The sequence below is a fragment of the Leuciscus leuciscus genome, assembly GCF_965113295.1.
Source record: "Leuciscus leuciscus genome assembly, chromosome: 24".
Lineage (NCBI taxonomy): Eukaryota > Metazoa > Chordata > Actinopteri > Cypriniformes > Leuciscidae > Leuciscus > Leuciscus leuciscus.
This window is the reverse complement of record NC_138723.1, coordinates 21,120,007-21,142,649: the sequence shown is the minus strand read 5'-3', so window position 1 is coordinate 21,142,649 and position 22,643 is coordinate 21,120,007. Positions and strand designations below refer to the sequence as shown.

General features: G+C 38.2%; 1 protein-coding gene across 7 annotated transcripts in view; it reads left to right on the top strand.

Moving 5' to 3' along the window:
• The window catches only part of cux1a (cut-like homeobox 1a), a 123,041-nt gene that overhangs the window by 21,301 nt on the left and 79,097 nt on the right, over positions 1 to 22,643 (top strand). For all 7 annotated transcript variants that reach the window (XM_082158244.1, XM_082158241.1, XM_082158245.1 and 4 more), the window contains exon 2: positions 12,702 to 12,812. In XM_082158244.1, the coding sequence (XP_082014370.1) occupies positions 12,702 to 12,812 (111 nt within the window). The remainder of the gene's footprint in view (positions 1 to 12,701; positions 12,813 to 22,643) is intronic.

Here is a 22,643-nt window from a genome sequence, read left to right as displayed (position 1 = left end):
AGCAGCTTTTTTTCGCTGAGTCAGTGTTTGAGTTTAGCTTTTCCACTCCGGGCTCGTGAACATTTCTGCTGACGCATTCTTAATCCCTTCCTTTACTATACTTTTGTGAGCAGTTATGTGTCAGTTCTTGCGGTTGCTAATGCTACATCTCCACTATTATATGAAAATAAATGAACTAAACAAGCTTTTTGGGAAAAACTCCCCCTTAAATAAACACCTAGCTTTGACTTGGAGGTGTTAAAAGCATTTGAATATGTTTACCTTTAAGTGAATCTAAAGGAGGAGTTCTTTGTTGGCTTATCTAATGCTGTTAGAGACCTAGTGTTTGTGTTGATGTATGAAGGTCGGACTTGTGTAGTGTTTCAGATGAGGGTTGATTGACTGAGGCGTGCTGAAGGTCAGTCGTATTTCTGCACCTTCTCTAAGGTCACAGCCGGCGATGGCAGAGAGCCAGTATACACATATACTCATAGACCAGTGCCAACACAATAGCAGCCAGATTACTGTTTACCTCACACACTGCCTTACATCTTTGCTGGCCTACTGTGTACACACTACTACTGCGAGTGCTCTACTCCATTCTGAACGTAGAACTTGAGAATGGAGTGACTTGTGGGCTTAAGTTCAGTTTTTAATTGTTTTATTACAGAGAACATATTCTATCTCACATATTTGCAGTTAAAATGCTTGTGTATGATTTTTTTTTTTTTTTACAAGTCAAGTGTACAAGGAATAGCCTAGTTCAACATGACAATTTTTGATTTCCACTTTTTGTGGAACACAAAAGAAGATAATTGGCAGATTGTTTACAATAGTCTTTTTTTTCTCTCTTATAGTGACCTGTAAACATCAAGCTCCAGATTGATATCATCCATCAAAGTATAATAAAAGTACCACTAGACACATAATTATAGTTTCATTTGATGTCATCATTAACATCATAATGTTGCAACACTTCCGGTTTGACACAGTTATGCCAAACATTATTTGTTCTTGCATGTCTCATAACCAGTCATCATGACCCATTCACTCAAAAATTAGGAATGCACAGATATCCACATTTTAGTTGATACTACTGATAAACCAATAATTACTTCGTGTCATGTCTGATATTAATATTCTATACTATTTTATCTAAATACAAATGCTAAAAAATATATTATATAATAAATATAATTTAATATAAGATTTAATAATAAATGAATGGGTAAATAATCACAAATCGATTAATAAATCTCTATTATACACTGAAAATCGATGTGATACTGCTATATAGTGCATCAGCTTCAGTGGAATTAGAATATGGCACGTGTCGACTATATATATATATATGCAACTTTTATGATGCTTTTTTTTCATTTTTGGTGTTTGACAGCCCCTGGTCTTTATCCACTTTTACTGTACATAAAACGGCAGCTTTAACATTCTTCAAATCCTTTTGAGTTCTTCGGAACAAAGGAAATCATACGGGTTTGGAACAACAAGATGGTGAGTAAATGATGGACTGTTTCTTTAAGACACTGAGCCAATTAAATACAGGCTCTGAATTGAATAGTGGTCCGGTTTTGGTTAGGGAATGTTATCGCTCTCATACAGTGTGCTGAACTTTATTTTATACTGTTTTAATGCAGCGGTGCGTGCCGTCTGGAATGACCGGCCCTCACTCGTGGAGCGCTGTAGCATGTCTCTGCCCACTTAACTTGCATAAAAATGTTTTCCTGTCTTTCCGGTGTGATGCGAGTGAAAGATACAAGAACTGCCTAATCAGCAGCTGAGGTGCTGAAGGTCACATGCTAATACACAGGGAGATTAACCCCAACTGAAAACATGAAGAGTAGATTTGATCCGTTGACAATAAATACCGGTTGGGCTGTTTATAGGTGAAACACAGTCCAGGAATAATATGGAAAGATTAAAGTAATGTTTTAACTGGCTGATATGTTTTTTGATCCACCTGCTATGTCACCATCTTTTGTGTTTTAGCTGCTCCATGTGTATACATGCTGACTGTTCAACAGTTGCAATCATTGTTGTATTCACCCCCCACACTTTTGTGTCAAAAAAAAAAAAAAGCTATTGGAATTTCCTGAAATGTCATCCCCATTAAAGTGTCCATGATGCATCCTTTGAGGAGGTCTTAGACTTTTGTTTCACTGAAATTGAGTGACAGTTCCTTTAAAACAAAGTTTCTTCGTTTTGTTCAATTCAGTCTAAACAGCTTTGTTGATTCAAAGTCACATGCTTACAATGTAAAAGAAGTCGCACATTTGAAGTCTTAACCAAGTTGATTTATAGTTATGCATTTGCAGTGTAGATAGCTTTTTTTTTATTCAAAGTTGTGCACTTGCAGTGTAAATGTTATATTTTAAATTACGGAGTTGCAGTCAGGGCCGGCCCAGTTGGTGCCCTAGGCAAGATTTTGGATTGTGCCCGCCACAAGCCAACTAATACCAATGATAACTGCACTGTCATGCATAATTAACGTGTTATGGTCATGTATTAATATCACGTCATGATGCAGTGTTTAAAATAATTAGTCCAAGTCCAACATAACTTATTGTCAACTATTACCCAAGATGTCCGCGCTATACTGGGACATTGGCTTTTCTGCTAGTGAAGAGACTGAAGATGCGTTGTCCATCTTTTTTATAGTCTATGTCTATAAGTCTATAAACGCGCTCAGAGGGCTCCCTTTATAATCTCTAAAAAGCGTGCTGAACTCAGAGTCAGCACTGAACAAAAACTGTATTTTGACTAACTTAAACCTCTGATTGGCCACTGCATTCAAGTGATCAACAAACATGTCTGTGATTGGCTTCATTGTTCAACATTGTAAATAGAAACACTTTGGGTGCTTCTCAATACTCAAATTGATGATTCCTCCAGCCCGTGACCTGGAAACCGATCAAAATAGCCATCTTTCTTGAAGGACATCTCAACTCTCTAATTGCACCGCAAGGAAGCTTCCTGAGGAGTCATGAGTGAGGATACACAGGTGTATCCTTCCCTCGAATCCTAAGGGGGTGGAGCTTAGATGCAAGGAAAGGAAGCAAGGATGAAATGAGAAATGAGAAGAACCCCTGGACACTCTCCAGAGCACAAACACTAGGGTTTGTCAAATCTTTTTCCCCCAAAATGATATTAGTAGAGTATCAACTTAGGGTGCTTTTGCTTTCGTCTGGGAGAACTGGGCCTGCCTCTCATGCGGCGCCCCCTGTCATTCTATGCCATAGACAACCGCCACGTCACCTATGCCACGGTCAGGCCCTGGTTGCAGTGTTGAAACCTTCATTGATTCAAAGTCGTGCATTAGCAGTGAAGACCGCTTTTGAGTCATGCTCTCACAGTGTGGACAGCTTTGATTATTCACTCACACACTTGCAGTTGAGACAGTCACACACATTTGCAGTGTACACAGTTAACTTCAAACGCTGGCAGTGTAGTTTTTGATTCGGAGTTGTGCTGCTGCTGTGTAGAAAGCTTTTTTGATTCACTTAGGCACTTGCACTTCAGACGGCTTCATTGTCGAAGTTGCACACATTTGCACATGTGCATTACAGTTAAGTTCAAAGTCAAATTCTTGCAGTGTACACAGCTTTTGATTTGGAGCTGTGCATTTGCAGTGTAGACAGCTTCACTGACACTTGCAGTTTAGACAGCTTGTTGATTATAATTGAAGTGTTCTAGTTTTGCAATGTCGTCTGCTTGTAGACTTGTTCTTATTGTTTACACTAGTGAATGAATCGGAACAATGCAGCTCGGCCTCTCTGAGTCAGTTGGACTATACTGTAATATCTAGTTCAGGTCACCGTCTGCGGCCCCAGCCCTCAACAATTAACCGCTTGTTGTCTTGTGAAGAACAAACACCCCCTTCTTTCTTCTCTCTGCCCCGTTATGCTAATTTCCAGTTATGAATCTGAGCATCTAATTAATTCAGTTTACAGCAGAAATTTCAGGATAAACAAACCTTGTATTAAAATGCAAATATGCAGAAGAGTTTGTGGTAGTTAGATGCCAGACTCTGTCATGAAATTCTTGAAAAATAATGCAGCACTTGTGCTCTTTTTTCTCTCTTTTTTTTTACACAGCACCTCGCCCGCTGAATGAAGGCTTAGGACTGGCCATGTGTGTTTACGCTGAGGGCAAATATGTTTCCTATGGTGCTTTGCTCGCTGTGCATCACTTCATATTCTTTTCCCAGAGACCGTACACTGGCACACAATGTTAAAAAAATATATACACAAAATGAAAATGAAAAGATTGAGAAACTTGTCATTCATTATAACGTTCATAAAGTTTCAAAGACATGCAGTTTGGTAGTAAACAATCCTCATAACAAACAGTCTGACGTGTACTTTTGTGGAGTCAGTAATTGATTTTTTTCTTTACTCAAGGCAGTAACATTAACTCGGCTGCTATCCAGAAAGACAAGATGATCTCTGCCTCTTTTGTCATCCAGTCTCAGGCCGGTCAAACTGTTTGAGAAACAGTTCACGTCCCTCCCAACCAGAGATCCACTCCCCAGACGTCGCCTCCACTCCCAACCGGAGATATAATTGCCTTAATTAGTTTCTTTAAAACCCGCATAACATTTAAGGAATGTTGTTATCAGTGGTGGAGGAGGCAGAGATGTATGTATTTGCTTGGAGAAATGTAAAAGTTTCTGGAGGTAAAGGCGTGCTTCACTTTTTCTCGATAACACATCAATGATTTTTTTTGCAAAGTCCCTTACTGTATGACTGTGACAAGCAAGCAGTTCCAACACGCGCTCTCAGACCCCCTCAGATTGCGATTCTTCCAGTGCTGACTGAAAGCCTCTGAAGTAAATTGCTGATCTTGTTGCATAATAAATCAAAGGCGGAACTATGGTGGTTTAAAGAAATAAGAAAGAAAGAGAGAATAAGCTCTGGGCTTGTTCTTGTTCCTCAGCTTTAATGAACTGCGCTGTAAGCCCTTGAGAGCTCTGTTGATAGCAAACATGGCGTGTAAGATGGTGAACCGGTCCTGGATTCATTACAGCCGTAGGAGCGGCTGATATCGCGAGCCCTGTGGACCAACCGGACCGCTCTGACAAGAGATAACGCTGATCTGTGAGAACGGCTTCGACAGAGTTTGTTAAAAAGAAACTATCCTAATGAGAATATTGTGTCAGACGTAATCCCAATACTGTGACTCTGAGAAGCCTTCAAAGAATTTCAGTTTAAAGATGTGTAGAGACGTTAACAAGTTCACGATCACTCGAGTTGTTAAGATGCTGTTAGACGAATCAGGTCTGACATGTATAGGTGGTTGTATCAGGGAGATTTATACTGTCTAAGAAACTTTTTTTTGTGTGCGTTTTAAGCTGTCACTCCTGATGTCCAGCCTACAAAACAAGTTGGAATTAGTAATGCATGTACAGTCTGTTAAACCGCCTCAAAAAACTCCTGCCCTCCCCAGCTGGTTTGAAAGGGAGTGTTCTTCTGTCAACAACTGGGACATTGTTGCACTGAGACGACCCAAATGTACTGCATCATAATCAGCAAGCCCCCATAATGCTTTGAGTGTCTCTTAATTGGATGGAAATGAAGTCTGGTCTGTAGTTTGTCCATACCTAATGAGACTCAACCCCACGGTCCCTTGTTATTCACAGATTCTGTGTATGCGAGCGCGTCGTGCGTGCGGTTGCCTGTGTTCCCAGAGGTTACAACAGTGGGCTCTCACATTATAAAGCTCTGTGAACGTGGTGGTCTTGATTGGGTACCGCATGCCACAGTGTGAAGTTTCTGCGCTATCGCAACCTCCTGCAACGATATTACTCACACGCCTTTGTCTGATTGTTGCTGTGTGATAGTGGATCTTGACGACGTGCCAAATCCTTGATTTGCAATTAAGCCATCTAAGCTAACGGAGACAGGAAGATTTAGTGTATCATAGACTACTGAGACACATGCATTGTTCGTGCAGTGCGATTAGGTCATTGTTGAACTTTTTCAGACTGTGTGTGTAATTCAAGACTCGGAACAAGGAAGGAACTGAACGGATCAGACCATGTTGTAATACTTGTGGTTTGGTAAATGTTTGGATCAAATTTTAATCAGTTTTTTAAATGCATTAAAATACCTGATAGCATGTTGTAAATGCAATAGTCCAATGTAAAGGTAAATGCAGAGATAATCACAGTAAATTACAATCATAAATTAAACATGTTTTGTAACGCATCATCACACTTTTTCTTAGTTTTTCACCAAGTGACGGTCGGCCGTCGTTGAGTTTGGCCGGCCCAGTTTTTGCAGTGTGTTCCGCACTGTATTTTAATAAAAGCCAAAGTGATAAAAGCGAGCAAAGAAGTGAAGACGCCACAGATAGTTGGCTGTTCTAATTTTATGCCATCTTACCTGAGCATTCCAATGCGCAAATATTTTCCGCCTGGAATGAAGAAAGTGATCAGCATAATTGAGTCTTGCTTATATTTTCATAATTGAAACTTGCTTAACATTCAGAAGGGGAAGTAAGCGCTGGTTTGTTTACGGTTTGTATCTCTGCAGTCCTAGCTTCGGTTTTCCCTCTTGAATGATGAATATAGACTATTGATACCTACTGAACTGATATAGACAATTATTTCCTTACACGCAGGCGCAGAATGCACATGCTTGTTGACAGTCGTCTGTAATCATTTTGGTGCGTTCAAGCGCAGATGATTTGGCTTCTTTAATTATTTTGATCATTTATTTTGTTCAGTGAAATCACTTGAAGTGTGTGAACAAAGTTTTTCTAAAATGAATCTTACTTCCCAGCACTACATATAGTATGAGAGTTAAAACAGTGTTTTTTGCACCAGCCTGCTTTGTTAAATAAGCTTGTTTCTAGAAAAATCTGAACTGCTTTTTGAGGTTACAATTACACGACAACGTTATAAAAAGTTTTTCCTTTGCGTTTTTTGTGTACAACGTTGTCAAAACCGTCCCTGTTCACACGGTTGCGTGAAAACGACTAAAACCGCTGTATTATGCATGCCAGGTCAGTAGTTGGCAATGTCACTTTGTAAAGCCTATAGACTGAACACATAATACTCATGCGCTTGATGTCAGCTTTTTCAGAAATTTGCCATTATGTAGTTTACATGGAGACAACAACTTTGGAATTGTTCAGTGTAGTGCTGGATGATCCATCAATATTTTTTGTCCTTTTTCACGGAAGCAAATACTGTATATTTTAATAGTGTGTTATCTGCAAAAGGTTACTTTTATTAACAAAACTTCACAGGGTCAAGTTTCCCTCTGCTCACTGTTCTTACGTTCATACTCCCTGAGGAGCAATTAAATCATCGCTCACAGGACTGGCACTCAAGGTGTGAGAGCACATTGACCCATTTATGTGAAAACAATATTAATATGGTTCTGTACTTTGTGGGTAAAGTCACACATCAGTGGCACCAGGCCCTTCGCTTTACTACTAACTCTAGAGCATCAAGGGGTCAAATGCAATATTCAGTCTTTAGAGGTCACAAACTCTAACACAATGTCTTTTCGGGATGTGACATGGTTAAGTTCAAACTTCTGCTGCCAAATCTTTGGCTTAGGTGTTTAACAGACCCCACTACAGTGTACACAGAGTCAAAGCTCAAAACGGAGGGTCAGCGTTGAGATTAGTTGCTCACACAAAGCAGGTTTGTTATAAATGGTAGCAGCAATAGCAAAGACTTTGATAAAGGGCTTAACGGCTATGCCGGCGTAAAAATAGATTAGCTCTATCTGTGCTAATGGCAGTCGTTGGTGCCTTTCAAAACACACATACACACGCACGTCTTTCATAGTTTTTTTCACTTAAGTATAAAGTCATACCCTTCAGAAATCAGGTCACCTTTTTTTAGACCAAATGATTAAAGGACAAGCTATAAAAAAACCTCAAACTGTAAAATCTTTTTATTTTTTGGCAAACTCAAGTACACTGGACAATTCTTCTTTTATTTTGGGGCTTTTGAACACTTTATGTTCACTTTAGGGCAGTGAAGAGGTGACTCAATCTCAGTCCACAAAAAAAAGTGTGACTTTTGTGGTGCCTTTGGCTTTTTCTTTTATTTCTTTAAAGTTTGAAACAAATTTTCATTGTCTGGTGGGTAGTGCATACATTTGCAACTTACTTCCATACTGTTTTTTCAAGTAGGGCTGCACGATATAAACTGATATTGTGATATTCTTTTTTCTGTGATGTATATAGCGATATAAAAACATAAAGGAATTTTCAACGGATGACTTGAATAGCTATATGTGGAAAGAATGAATCATTTTACAATGATTAGGGTGATTTTCTTCATAGAAATTAAAAATAATAAAGCTTTTAATTTGAAGACATTTGAGTGTAAACCATCCTTATAGGGCGGAACAATTTGGAAAATAACTTCTGTTTACTCTCTTTACAAGAACAAACTCAAGCCTCTTTCAGTAATCAAAGTGAACAGAGCCCACTTGAGTTTCATTGGCTATATTCCCACTGTATTTGACCCATTCAGTATAAAATAATGTATACTAAACTTTTTTTTAAATTAGGAATATGTGATGTTTTTTCACTTGTGTTCACTTAACCAGCTTTTCTTGCTAACAGAATTATAAACCCATTTGTTCAGAATTCTATCCACCATTTTTAGTTACAGTACAGCTCCCACGACAAAAGTGTGTCTGCTGTCCTCTCTCACCTGTGTTAGAATCTTGCTTTGTTTTTATCTGTTCCTGACTGCCTCTGAGCTGTTGACCCTCTTGAGTGCTCAGGTGCTCTGTGGCTCAGCGACACTGGCAGTTATAAAGAGAGAGAGGAGGAAATCTAATGGCCTGTGAGAAAGATAGGTTATGAGAGAATGAAGGAAGAAAAACAGCAGCTATACAGAGAGAGAGAGAGAGAGAGAGAGAGAGGCCTCGCTGACGTTTCCCTGCTGCATATGCAGCTGATAGTATCTGGCAGGGCCTGGCTCTCTGGGGAGCCCTGTAATCTGTTCCATCAGCGTTTACTACCGAACAAATTAACTAAGACAAGCACCGCCGCCTGAGCCAGCAGAATTCTTCCATTAGGAAAATTATAAAGCTATTATGGGGAACAATTTGGTCCTTTATATAAACGACTCTCATTGGAGGGCTACAGGGCTTCCTTGAACTACACCAGGGGGGCTGGATGGAATACCCTTGGGGGCATTACCACTATTGATACCAATAGGAAAGAAAAATTGCGCTCTTTAATATCTCAAACATTTCTCCTCGACGGCAGTGAGATTAAATGGAGAGTTTATTAAGTCTCTGAGAAGAAAAGACCCCAGGAAACTCACACGTGTCTCCTTTGGAGTTTCTTAAATATAGTATCTTAACATTTTAATTATTTTCCCCAAGTAATTTTAGGAGAAACATCTGAGACAAAGTTGATACTTCACTGAAGAACCACCTTAAGCTTTGAAAGTGCAACTTTTACTGTATTATGATGAATATTTGCTGAAATTTTGGTTGCACGACCTTAAAAATGGTGTAAGACAAGACTATATATCCTGATTACATTCACAAATCAGTTCTGAAGTTGACATTTTGAATTAGGGATGCACCGATCCACATTTTTTCACTTCCGATCCGATCCCGATACCTGAATTTGGATATCGGCCGATACCGATACTATTCCGATACCAGAGCTGTGTTTGATTTAATATTATTATTATCATTATTGTTTATTTTATATGTTGCTGAAATAAACTTCTCTCAACAGGCAAGTATGAATGATATGTTATGTACGTATGTATGCATGTATGTCCCAAAAGGCAACTTGAGGTAAGTATAAGGTCAGAAAAGGAAGTCAGAAAAACAGGAAAAATCCCATTCTGAAAAAAAAAATGCAACTGTAAGGGTTTCAAATTGATTGTCATGTCAATATTTATTACATTACCAAAATGTCAAATACTTGCGTCTTGAAATATAAGAAAAGTGCAAGTGTAAACATCTTACACACACATTATCTGAAGGGTGATCCTCGCTCCGATGCATTAACTCTCTCGATGAATGCTCGATCAACATCAGCATCGTGCAAACAAACAAGCGGATTTCGCCTCAGATCCGCGTCGATTTCGCTTCAAACTTTTGCTTTTTACGCACGTCAATTTTTCTCTGGTCGCGCGAATGGATTCAAAATATTCAAGCGTCCAAATAGACGCGGTAGACGCGAATTTGACACGCTATTCGCGTTTGGTGTGAACGCACAGTAACGTGGTGCTTTTTTAAATGTTTGATTGCGTTCGTTGTGTTGTACGACGCGAGGGAGCTTTAAAGGCTCTGAATTACAGCTTTGCAAACATTGCATTTTGCTGTCTTGCTCTGCGGTGTTTCCAGTGTGAAGTATTTTCACACAGCGGACGTTGTTGGCTAGCCGCAAACTGTGGAATGGATTTCCTGAGCGGGGGCGTGTCTCATAACTCTGTGTCTCATTGAGCCGCGCCTCCGTTCAGGAAATCCATTCCACAGTTTGCAGCCAGCTAGCAGACTCGCCGGCGGGAATCACTTTTGGACTTTGGAGTCATTTCAGCAGACGTTAAAGCGAGCGCAGACATGACTCATGGATATCGGATATCTCAGCAGGTTGGATCGGGAAAATCCGATACGTGAATTACGCTGGTATCGGGTCCCGATACCGATACTGGATCGGATCGGCCCCATCCCTATTTTGAATCCAACTAATCATTCTTTTCATTCAATCAAATAAGAATTCTTTTGATTTAACCCTTTTATCTGTTTGACAGTTCAGAACGATTTATTTACAAATGCTTTCCTAAGTTGGAAACATAAGCTTTACTGTATTCATATTTCCTGTAATTTTGGCTGAACGAATCGCATTATGGTGTAAGACGAATATATATCATGATTATGGAGAGGTAATGTGTATAGACTACCCTTAATAGTCGTGCGTACATGTCATGTCAGTGCATTGTTAGGGTAAATGCATTATGTCACAATTTATTTCCGTCACAGTCTCACTGCTTGTTTTAATAACAAGTCATTTAGGAAGACCAGAGCCAGAGCCCACTTACATAGCATGACGTTTTTATCTAAAACATGTCCCATTGACCCAGAAACCAATGATCCACACCCGTCTCTTGGGATGGTATTTTAAAACCAGATTTGTCCCTGGAGATCAGCCCTCGTGCTTTTACCTTGCCAGACTAGCCGAACGACGCTCTTTCAGAGTGCTTTGCGGAGCCATGTGTCTTCCTATGTGGAAGGAGGAGGTGATAATAACAGAGGAGAGTAAAACTGGGGCGAGACTGTGGTGACTCAGCCCCCCAGTTGTTGTGTTGGAGGTTTGGGGAGTCTGGCGCACAGAGTTCCAGCCTAATTAAGTTGATTTGTTCCCAGCATCTGGCTCCCAGATGTCAGACGATATTCTTTAGCTCAGCTCCCTGCTGTTGAGAGGAGAGGAGTGGGACGGCAGGGACCGCAGACTGCTGACTTTTCACGAGGCCCACCAGGGGTGGGACTACAGCGTGCTGTAGGTGACTGATGGATGCGGTGGCCAATCGTGGTGTGTTTGTCGCAAATTTTAGGGAATCTGATTGGTCCGTTCGAATGAGTGGTTTATAGCTGCATTGTGCCTGCAGGTGCATACCAAGCAGTTTTCTCACACCTTATAAAACGCGCGTTTTCTGCAGAATAGACGTGATGTTTGGTGTGAACTGTGAAGGTCCATTTGTATTGTTTTTACAGCTTTTGAACCAGTTGATCCAAGTCACATTTTGGACTGAATGATTCACATGCAAATCAGTTCTTAAGTTGACATTTTTACTGCGTCTGAAGTCTGGAGTAGGTACTACATTTGAATTTGAATTTACTTTGCGACTGTTAAAGTATATTCTATATAGTATGAATATGGGTAGTATGAATGAAATTCGGACAGTAACAACATGGCGGATGTAGTATGTCACGTGACCTACCAGCATCAGTTGCATCCGCTTCACTTCCATTCTAAATCCCCTCCTGTGGCCTTATGGGATAGTCGAAGTGTCCATCGAATGTGTATTTCAGAATCTCGGTGGAAGTAGTTGTACTTTTCACCTACTGTTTTTCAGATACTATGTATTCGGACATACAACTGCTTTGGGACTGTTTTTCACATACTATATAGTAGGGAAGTATTCGATTTCGGACGCAGCGCTTGAATTTAGCCTGAGTTTAGTCCAAATTGTGAATTGAATCAACTGTTCAAACAATTTTTTTCAACAAACCAGTTGATTTGATTCACAATTCAAAGCAGTTCATTCACAAATATATTTTTAAGCTGACAATTTAAATCCAACTCGCTGAATCATTTAGAGAATCAAATCAGCTGGTTTGTCTGTGCTTCATGATTTAAATAAATCTTTCTTTTCTTTTTCACAATTCAGAATGAACAAATCAAAGTTGACATCTTGAATCCAACTCGCTGAATTATATTTGTCTAAATTGTGAATTGGATCAATGATCTTTCAGTTTGGAACAAAGTTAAAATGAGTAAATAATTAAAGAATTATAATTTTTACATTTTTATCCTTTTTATCTCATAGGGAAGACAAATCAGTTCTAAAAATCCAAAAACTAAAATGATTGCCAATTCTGTAAATTCAAGGTTGATATTTAGGCACAGCTCACTGATCTCATTTCATTTATTTACTAAAACTGTTACTCTGGAATCTCACGTGAATCGTTTCCCTTATCTGTCCTCAGAAAGAACTGGATGCCACCGCCACAGCCCTGGCCAACAGACAGGATGAAAGCGAGCAGTCCAGGAAAAAACTCATCGACCAAAGCCGCGAGTTCAAGAAGAATACTCCAGAGGTGAGCAAAAGCGAGAAATGGAGTGAGAGATGATTCTCCAAATGATAGGAAGCTCAAAGGTAGTGGAGCGAAGGGGAATTTGAGTGCCTAATTTTCATATGTCTTGACTGGCACATCCTGGTCTCCTGGGTACATTTGAAGCACCAAATTTCGGCATTTCATATCAGTTGATATTCTTCTGCTTGCATTCTACCTCCATTTTTGCTGCTTTCATGGTTTTAAATGTGCACCCTGTAGAGTTGCAGTCTTGTTATTACAATTGTTCCACTTGAGTTCTATAGCATGACCGTGCCTTTAGATTACTTTCCGGATTTTGCACTTGTCTGAAACTCGGCATGGCCTCGTAAGAGAGGTCAGTGGCAGAGAAACCAGAGGATATTATGGTTTATCCATTTAGGGAATACTCGGTCTGCATGAATAGTGGCGGACGGTCGTGTCCAGACCATAGGGTTGTCTGTGAGGTCATGTTCCAGAGGAAAAACCGACGATGCATGTTAGCAAGACAGTAAGGATCAGTGATTCTTTATTTACTGAAAACCCTCTCTGATCTGATAGAGATCTAAAACAAATGCGCCCTGACAGTTGGAGAACATCACGACTATTGGATCAGGATGGTTATCAGATGTTTGTTCTGTTTAGAAACAGATTATTCTTAATGTGTGAATGTGATGTTTATCGACTCTTGTTTCTATCATATAGTATTTACAGACTCAAAATCTTGAATCACGTGGAGGGTTAGCTTTCTGTCAGATAATTGCATGGATGAGTGACATTCATGACATTTTTAACTCATTCATCGATTTTGACTCTTATTCTGAAATTTATTTGTAAAATAAATCCAGATAGGATGTTTAATAAAAGCAAAGCAATCTGTCCTTTTTTATGGCAGAAAAATCTGAAATTAGTATGAAATATCGTATTTTTGTAGAGATATATTTTGTTATTTAGCCGTATGCAATTTTATTGACATTAATTTAATAAAATTGTGTTATTACTACTACTACTACTACTACTACTACTACTACTACTACTACTACTGATAATAATAATAATAATAATAATAATAAAAAAATTATAACGATACAATATGCAATATAATAAATGTAAAAAATTATACAATGTATAAAAATACAGTATTGCATACAAATGTTATATTAAATTCTGCTATGTAGTAAATAATTGCAAATTAGTGAATCTATTGACCATTTGTTCTGTTTTCTGAGGCTGTTTATTTATGTTTGCTGTTTATTTGTCTCATATTAGTATTGTACTGAAGACAAAACTTTTGTATCTAATAGGTCAGAACAGTGCAGATCAGGATGTAGTGATTGCGTCATTCAGTCATAATGAATGAAAAGAAAGTAGAGAAAGAGACATCAGACATCTGTCAGAAGACTTCTAGAGTTCAAAATAACCTTGGGCTTTTCTTTTAGTCTTTGATTAATAATATCCTTATCAGCCTAAGTGTGCTTTTGTAAAGATTTCAGACAGGTGCCTCCAATCTTTCCAAACGCCAAATCCGTATAATTCCTTACTGTATTTGGTTTTGAGAAGTCTCTGCCAGCCCATCTGGGGTGTCGAGAACTCAAGGGCACCGCAGCGCTCCGGCCTGCTCTATCTTTGATCATGGTTGCCGTCGCCTCCTGCCCTCCTCCCTCTCGCTCCCTCTTTCCTGCCTCTCGTTTTGCGAATTCCTCGCGAGTTACCACTCCCAGAGAGTGCCGATGAATAAATGGAAAATAAAAAACCTGTTTTGTCTCCGGAGCCTCAATAAATCAGTCCCCCTTTTCCATTTAAAATGTCCAGGGCTGCAATTTATGTCTGAGCTTAATAACCCGTTACTAAATTAATCGTGCTGGGGGTTTTGGCTGGGAGGCCACGCGTTCGGAGATTCTGTGAACCCTGTAAAAGAAAAAAAAAAGTCCATCTGAGTGCTTTTCTGCCCGGTACCCAAGGTGCAAGACATCAAGGGCCTCAGTCAGAGAGGTGGAAATTCTATCTCTGATGAGGGAAGTTGGAAAGTTACCTTAATGGCTGGACTGCTGGATGTGGAATTAATGTGCCATGGCTACCTTGCTGTACCGTTTCTTCTGACACAAGGCAAGCCATAATCTAACCTAGATGGACTTTGTCGTATCAGCTTTTTAAAAAACATTTTTTAATTTGAATGTTTGTGCTTAATTTTCTCATAAATTTGCATCAGGTTCCACCAGTTAAGAGAACAGATCACCCCAAAAAAATCTAAATTCTGTCATGTGATTGTCATTCCAAACTTTCTTCTGTGAAACTCAAAAGGTGAATTTTTGCTGAATATCCTTGCTAGCTTTATAATGAAGAGGGGGGTTTTAAGCTCCAAAAACCCCCCCAAAAATAAAACAAAAGTATGATAAAACTAGTCCAAAACTAACTTTAGCTTTTGCTCAAATATCGATGTATTGTTGCATGACGTTCATGACGTTTTATGGATGCATAATTTTTGCCTCTTCAATTCTGTCTTTTTTTTTTTTATCAAATCCAATTTTGTATGACAAAAGCAAAGTAACGGGCTTTTAATATTGCACAATTTAGTGAGAAATTTCAAATTTAGTAAGTTTAATAAATGTTAATTGACTTAATTATATTTTGATAATAATAATCCTACAATATGTAATATAATAAAATGTATTATTATACAATATTTTAGACAAATGTCATTTTAAAATCTGCCTTACAAAATATATATATCTCACTACGTGTCAACCAAATGAATAGCACAAATTTTACCTTTCAAACAAATCTTTTTAATAAATGCACTGTACAAGTATTTGTTCATGAATTGGACTGATTTAGTTCTTAAAATCCGCGTGAACCGGAAGTTCTTCTAAATGAGAAAAATAGAGGGTGTGGCTTGTTTTTTCTGTACTGGGGATTGATTGGATCTAGAAAAGTAGGCGTTCCCTTCAGCTTGCTGAGACCCAAGCCATCAAACTGACATCATCAGAGATGGAAGGCCATTCCACAGGGGAAGTACATTTTCAGATATTGATTAAAGATTACGAAGACAAAAAAAAAAAGAAAGAAAAGAAAAGTGGATCAACTTGCACGGATTAATTGTTTATCACAAGACTAGAAATGTGTGCTAACAGTAAATGGGGTCAATTTTGATTTCATACTGACTTAAGTTTCACTCACTGACTCCAGCATTAACAGCCCACTTTAGGGGAATATTAAAAATGTATGTTTTTTTTGTTTTGTTGTTGATTTGTTAGTCACACAACGGTCTAATGGCTATATAGAACTATAGAACTAACGTTTTTTGTAACATTTATATGACATTTATGGTGCTTTTGTGTGCTTTTTGAAACTCTACTCCCTATTCATTGTAAATGCACAGAAAAGAGTGACCAGTGTGTCTTCTTTTGTGCTCAACTGAAGAGAGAAAATCCATACAGGTTAGGAATGACATGAGGAAATTATGGCACTTTTTTTTCACGTTTTGGATAAACTGTCTCTTTAAAGTTTTCAGAACTTGTCTGTATATATTTAGACAGATGAATTGCCATTTTTGTTTCTCTGTCTCTCCATATCCGTTTCCATTTTCAGTCTACTAATGTTCCACTGTAGTTGTGTAATTGTTATTGACTAGTTATTTATGTAGCTCCTTCATGGTTCTGGTTCGCCTCAGGATGCTGGTTGAAAAGTTTATTGTCCGCTATGTGATGTCAATGTGACAGATAGGGATTTGTTAGGATGACCCGTTATTTTCCAACCGATTACGTAACGTCTGTGTTTTGCTCGGCGTGCACCTGTGAAATAAATAATCCTAAGCAGCCGTTAAATTTGCCACAGATCACTTCATTTAGTCTTTTTTTCGAATGCATAAATATTTAAACCAAACAACCGCAGCATTTGGTCCTATTTTCGTTTAGCTTTCACATGCTCATTTAGATGAAGTTTTAAATAGGATGTGACGGAGACTGAAAGAGACCAGTGTGTCGGCGCTGAAATTATATTCCGAGCTGCCTGCATGATGGAAATATTTTCATAAGGTCATGTGCATTCCCTCCCCTCCAGCTCACATATTTTGAGTTTATGCATTAGACACCATTGATAAAAATCACATTTTTTGCATTTCTGCTGAGAGTGTTGCACCACATGCAAACACCATAACTTGAAGAGCGCATTTAAACTTTACGCTGAGTGTTTGATGTGAATAAACCACACAGATGTTAAAAGCGGTGCTCTTTCTATACACTCTTTAAAGTGAACATTATAAGTTCTTCTAATCATATTTTATTTCCGTAATGTGGCATTTTTTTGAGTTAAACAAAATTCAATTACAAAAATGTAAGGTGGGACTTGGTATTATCTATATGGCAGGTGGTTGGTAGGATAGGGTTTGAAAATGAAGACTGTTTGGTGACTTCAGATTGAAGGAAAGTCGCAATGAAAGATTACTTTTTTTTTTTTTAACTACTTTTGTGCAGTGATGAAATATTCGTAAGATCTGAGATGTGTTTTAAGAATTTAAATATTGTCATTTTGATTGCATATACTGACTTTATTTGATGTTTTATATGATGCCTTGTGCCATTTAAAATTTACTTGAATGTTTTTAAAATTTCGGTGTGAATCTAAAATGATGCAGAATTGTAATTTTAAATTAAAAAAGTTTAATTAAAATGGAATTAATTTCAAAGAAACTCGTTTGACTGCTGTAAGTGTACTTCATAATACAATTTGTTAGAATGAATTTCGTTTTGATTTTTAGAATTAATAATATGCAAAAAATCCTAAGATATTAAACATTAAGTGATATTAATAATCAGTTTTTGAAAACCCACCCATAGTTTTTTTTTAAACATATTTTGTTGTTAAATAAATTAACTTTCATTTTAAAAAGATACATTTTTTTAAATTAAAATCTTGTTTGTGGCTGCATTGAACTTTAGAAATCCACTCATGCAAAAAAAGTATTCTACATATCAGGGAATAAATAGGCATAATTAGTCTAATTTATGTCATTTTGTCCAAAAAAAAAAAAAAAAAAAAAAAAGTTCTCTTTGAATTGCAATTTAGTAAATTCCTCTTCCTACTATTTTAATCCGACTTCCTGCAGGTTGTGACCAATTCAGTGCAACTCATGAATTTAAAGAGCTAATTCTTAAATTCTGGCATTGATCTAGTGAGAAGATATATATATATTTTTTTTATTGTTTTTGTACTATGTTTCTATCATATTGTCTACAGGCGCATTTATAATTCTTCTGCTGATTCTCAGCGTCAAAGGCCACTATAAAGAACAGAGTCAGTCGTCAGTTTTTTTCAGTTATGATTGTTGTGTGTGCGTCAGCCATTTTGATTTTTGCTCCTTCACTGGCTTTGATGTTGCCTTAAAGGGGACGGCTGGTTGGCCTCTGGACGTTGTGATGTTAGTGTCCGGAGATTTCATTGGCTGCCAGGGCTGGTCAGAGAGAGCTGTGAACTGAATGGGCCTGACAAAATGAATACAGTAATTAGGGCTGATCCACTGGCATGCCGCCCACGCTGGCAGACTGGCGTCTTACACTGTTAATTATAGCCGTCCCGTTCTTAACACGACATTAGGGTATTTACCAAGGACTGAATTTGTTACAGTGTATTTGTGTGTGTGTTTATGTGTATCTCTGTGTGTAGAGGTAGTGAGAGAGAGAGAGCATTGTGTGACTAGCACACTGAAAAATGCCTTTGATGTTGACACTGTAATGGAGGGATGGGGGGATGGGGGGCTGGGAGGCACAATCCAGTGAGGTCTGGGGTCGACATATCCGGTTTGTAGACCCAAGACATTCACTACATTCATACGTGACCGATTAAGTGTTTTCACTGCCAGTAGGAAAGAAAAATCACGAGTCATGTTTCTTTATATATGTCAATTGTTTCTTCTAGACTGCAGTGAGATTACATGTGGAGACTTTTGCCAAATTTTTCCTGAGAAAAGACCCCAGTAATCTCACGTGTATCCATTATAGCTTCAGAAGAGAATAATAACAACTGTGGAATAGCCATGATATGAAAGTCGGCAATCAAAAGTCAGAGATTTCAATATGAGCTTAAACAAGTGTTGTATATTTGAAATATACAGCACTGAGAACTGTGAGTCTTTTGAGCTATGATAAAGTAATCGGCAAGCAATCGTTTTCCTGTGGGATGCTTGCACACATGTTTAGTCTCTCTTGGATCAACAGGTCTTATTCAGGGTTTCAGTTTAATCATGCTCTTTCTCACTATTTTGTGTATATATTAAACTTGGTTGCCATTTTCAAACTGGAGTTCTGGATTTCTTGATTACCAAATCAGCATATTAGAATGATTTCTGAAAGATCATGTGACGCTAAAGACTGGAGTAATGGCTGCTGAAAATTCAGCTTTGCCATGACATAATAAAAACATTTTGAAATGTATTAAAATAGAAAATAGTTATTTTAAATTGTAATAATATTTCAAAATATTACTGATTTTACTGTATTTTTTAAATGCTGTCTTGGTTAGCATAAAATACTTCTGTCAAGAGCTTTCAAACACAAAATCTTACAGATCACAAACTTTTGAATGAAAGTGTGCATTTATAGTGCCATAACGTTCATAATGGACCTTGCATGTAGTTTTATTGGATTGTTTTTTTAATGTTTGTGTTGTATATATTTGAATGAGATAACATCCTGCATTTTATGAATTTTTTTTCCGAAGTTTCTTCTGTGTCCTGTCAGAAGTGATTTGCTTTTACATGGTATCCTTGAAGAGGGGCTGACCTACTAAAGGCTTGTGTGGGAGAGACGGGTCAGGGATATCTGTCTCTCTGCATAGCCTTCAGGTTCATGGTGGGGTTTTAGCATTAGTGCCTATGTATCTCCTCCTGACAGGATAGTAGAGCTGAGTGTAAAAAAAAAAGTAAAATATCAAAATAAACTTCAGAGTTGTTGATGATTTCTTTCCTCGCCCTTCCCCCTCCTTGGGTTTTTCTGTGAGGTTGAGAGCACTTGTTTAATGTACTGGTTCATTGTATTTGTGCCTGTAGGATTTGATCCATCTGCTCAGCCAAAGTGGGAATGAGACTGGAGTGGAACTGATGGGGCTTGACTGTGTGCCACTTCCTGTCTCTCTCAGCTTACTTGATTGGCTGTTCCTCAGAGCTTCCTGTCTGATAGTCACCACTGGACTTTGCTGAGTGTTATGCATTTGGATATTCTGACTACTGTGTCTCTGTTATGAATCACGCTGCCCCACATTTAAAAACGAGTCTACTTCAGTTTCTCTTAGATCACTGTTGGTTGTGCTTGATTGGTAGTTTTTGAAATTAATGCTGATTCCTTCATAATTGTATAATATTTAGTGTTCATGTCCGGTCTAGTTTATCACCACCCGTCTGGTGACTTTATTACCGACATGAAATATTCAAAAATGAGCCAATTTCTGTGATGTCATAAGGATTCATTTATTTTCCCATCAGAATGCATCACTGAGCATGTGTGAGTACCCTAACCTGACACTGAGCACTTTGGGTCTGTAGGAAGATGCACGACTAGAGCTGAATATAATTTTTTCACCTTGTTTAGAATCCCTTTGTGCTGAGATATTGCACTGGGTCATTAGAGCCGACAGGAATGGGACAAGGAATGGGAATAGGAGCCGGAATGGGAACCTCCCTCTGGAGTTCTGGGGGTTCGTCTGTCCCTGAGCTGCCTGGAGAAGAGTAATCTGTCTTCTCGAGGCGACCTAGCCGACAACAGATTGGTCACGTTAGCCGAGCCTTTTGCAACCCCCAGCGATCCTTTCAAAACCCTGCAATCTACAGTCCTGCGGTCAGAAATCAAGCCTTAAAGGGATAGTTCACCCAAAAATAAAACTTCTGTGATCTTTTACACACCCTTATATGTCATTCCAAACCTGTATGACTTTATTTATGTGGAACACAAAAGAAGGTATTTTGAAGATCTGTTCTTGCACATATAATTAAAGTCAGTGGGGTCCAAAACAACATTTTGTTGTTGTTGGGTTTTTTTTTTTTACGGGCAAGCAGCTCATTGAATTAAATCTGATAGTATTTTCTCATGCACTCTAATCATTTTTGCAAAAAAAGCGTTTTTACATTGCACGAGGGTGTGTAAAAGATTATAGAATTTTAATTTGTATGTGAACTATCAATTTGTATCCTATAATGACTGGGAGGATCTCGGATCAGAGCCTGGATGTATCAAGAATCAAAATTCCCCTGTCCATTTTATTACACCAATTAAGCAGTTACATGCAAACAGTCCCAAGTTTGTTTGACACGCACAGTGCCTAAAGCCTTTTTTTCCTCCATCAGCTTTTTCTTAATGTCATTTTTTTGACGTTTGATTAGAAAATACTACATTACAATTGTCATCGTCGTATTTGCATTTAACTTTATCGTACAATTCTTACTCTTTGGTTAACTGTGAATCAATACAGTAAATACAATGTTTGTTTAGCCTGTTTATGAAAGAACCTTTATATATTGTTCACATGAGTGAATACTTATGTTCTTTGTGCTTTAATACAAAGAAAACATCTACTATTGTTTTAGGGTGAAAAAGAATACTTATATTCTTAGAAAGTGAGTACTTACACTGTCACATTATTGTTTAGTGCCAAAGAACACTTATACTCTTTGTTTGGGTATTTTTTACGCAACCTTATTCTGGCTAAACAACATATTATTGTGTCAGTGAATGTGTGTGTGTGTGTGTGTGTGTGTGTATGTTTGTTTGTGTGTTTTAGCGTCTGCAAGCACCCGATAACCCACACACTCATCTTCGTCTCCTTGGGTGGGCAGTGTATCGGCCTTGGGAGTGTGATCAGATTTCATGCTGTGCTCCATCATTCCCGAGCAAACGGCTGCGCTGTCATACGCACTCGGATGCACGCTGAAACATGCACACTCAAACGCATATGCTCTACACACTCGTAAAGACGTTCTTCGTGTGTAAAAGAACACAGACAGGCATGCACACATGCACAGACGCCATTAACCCTAGATCCACTTACTGCTTTTCAACACTAGGCTTGCCTGTCCTGTGCTTTTCAGCGCCGCTGAACCTCCGGAAGCCTGTCCTCTGAAGGGCCCCAGTCTCAATCACCTGGTCCCCAGTGTTAGATGTCCTAACAGAGACCTACTTTTACTGATTAATGTACCTCAGAGGTCTTTGTCTGACTTGGGTTACCGATTCTTAAAGTAAATCCGCACACACACCTGCACAGCGTCCTTTTTAACAGCCCTTAATAGGGCAGGGCATTGACACAAATTTCATGATTCAATTATTTTTTAATTCACAAGCTTGTGATTTTGATTAAATTCTGATTACAATTTAATTCTATATAAAATTTTCTCAAGGAAAAAAATCTCTACTAATGCTGTAAACTAGAGGTCTGCGCAGAATATCCCACTCCCGCCCGCTTTGCTGATAATGGTAGATTTTATCCCGTTCCCGTCCAAAACTTTCCACATTTTTATTCAAACATAAATTAAATAATGAAGAACGGGTTAAGTAAAAATATAATGAATATATAATAGTGCATATATTATATTTAGCAAAATGCTCTTCTCTAGAGTTCATTTTTTTAGCTGACTAATGAGTTTTTGGTTATTGAACGACTTTTCTGAGGTAAATGTAATATTACGTGACATTGTTTACAAGCTGTTTTATTGACATCTTTCAGCGCTTGAAATGCTGATTGAGTGATTACATGATACAGATTTTGGGAAGTTGCACTTTATTTTTGAACATACCTTCCGATGTTAATTCATGTTTATTTCGTGCTATAACTAGTAGTAAAGAGGAAGAGCTTTGC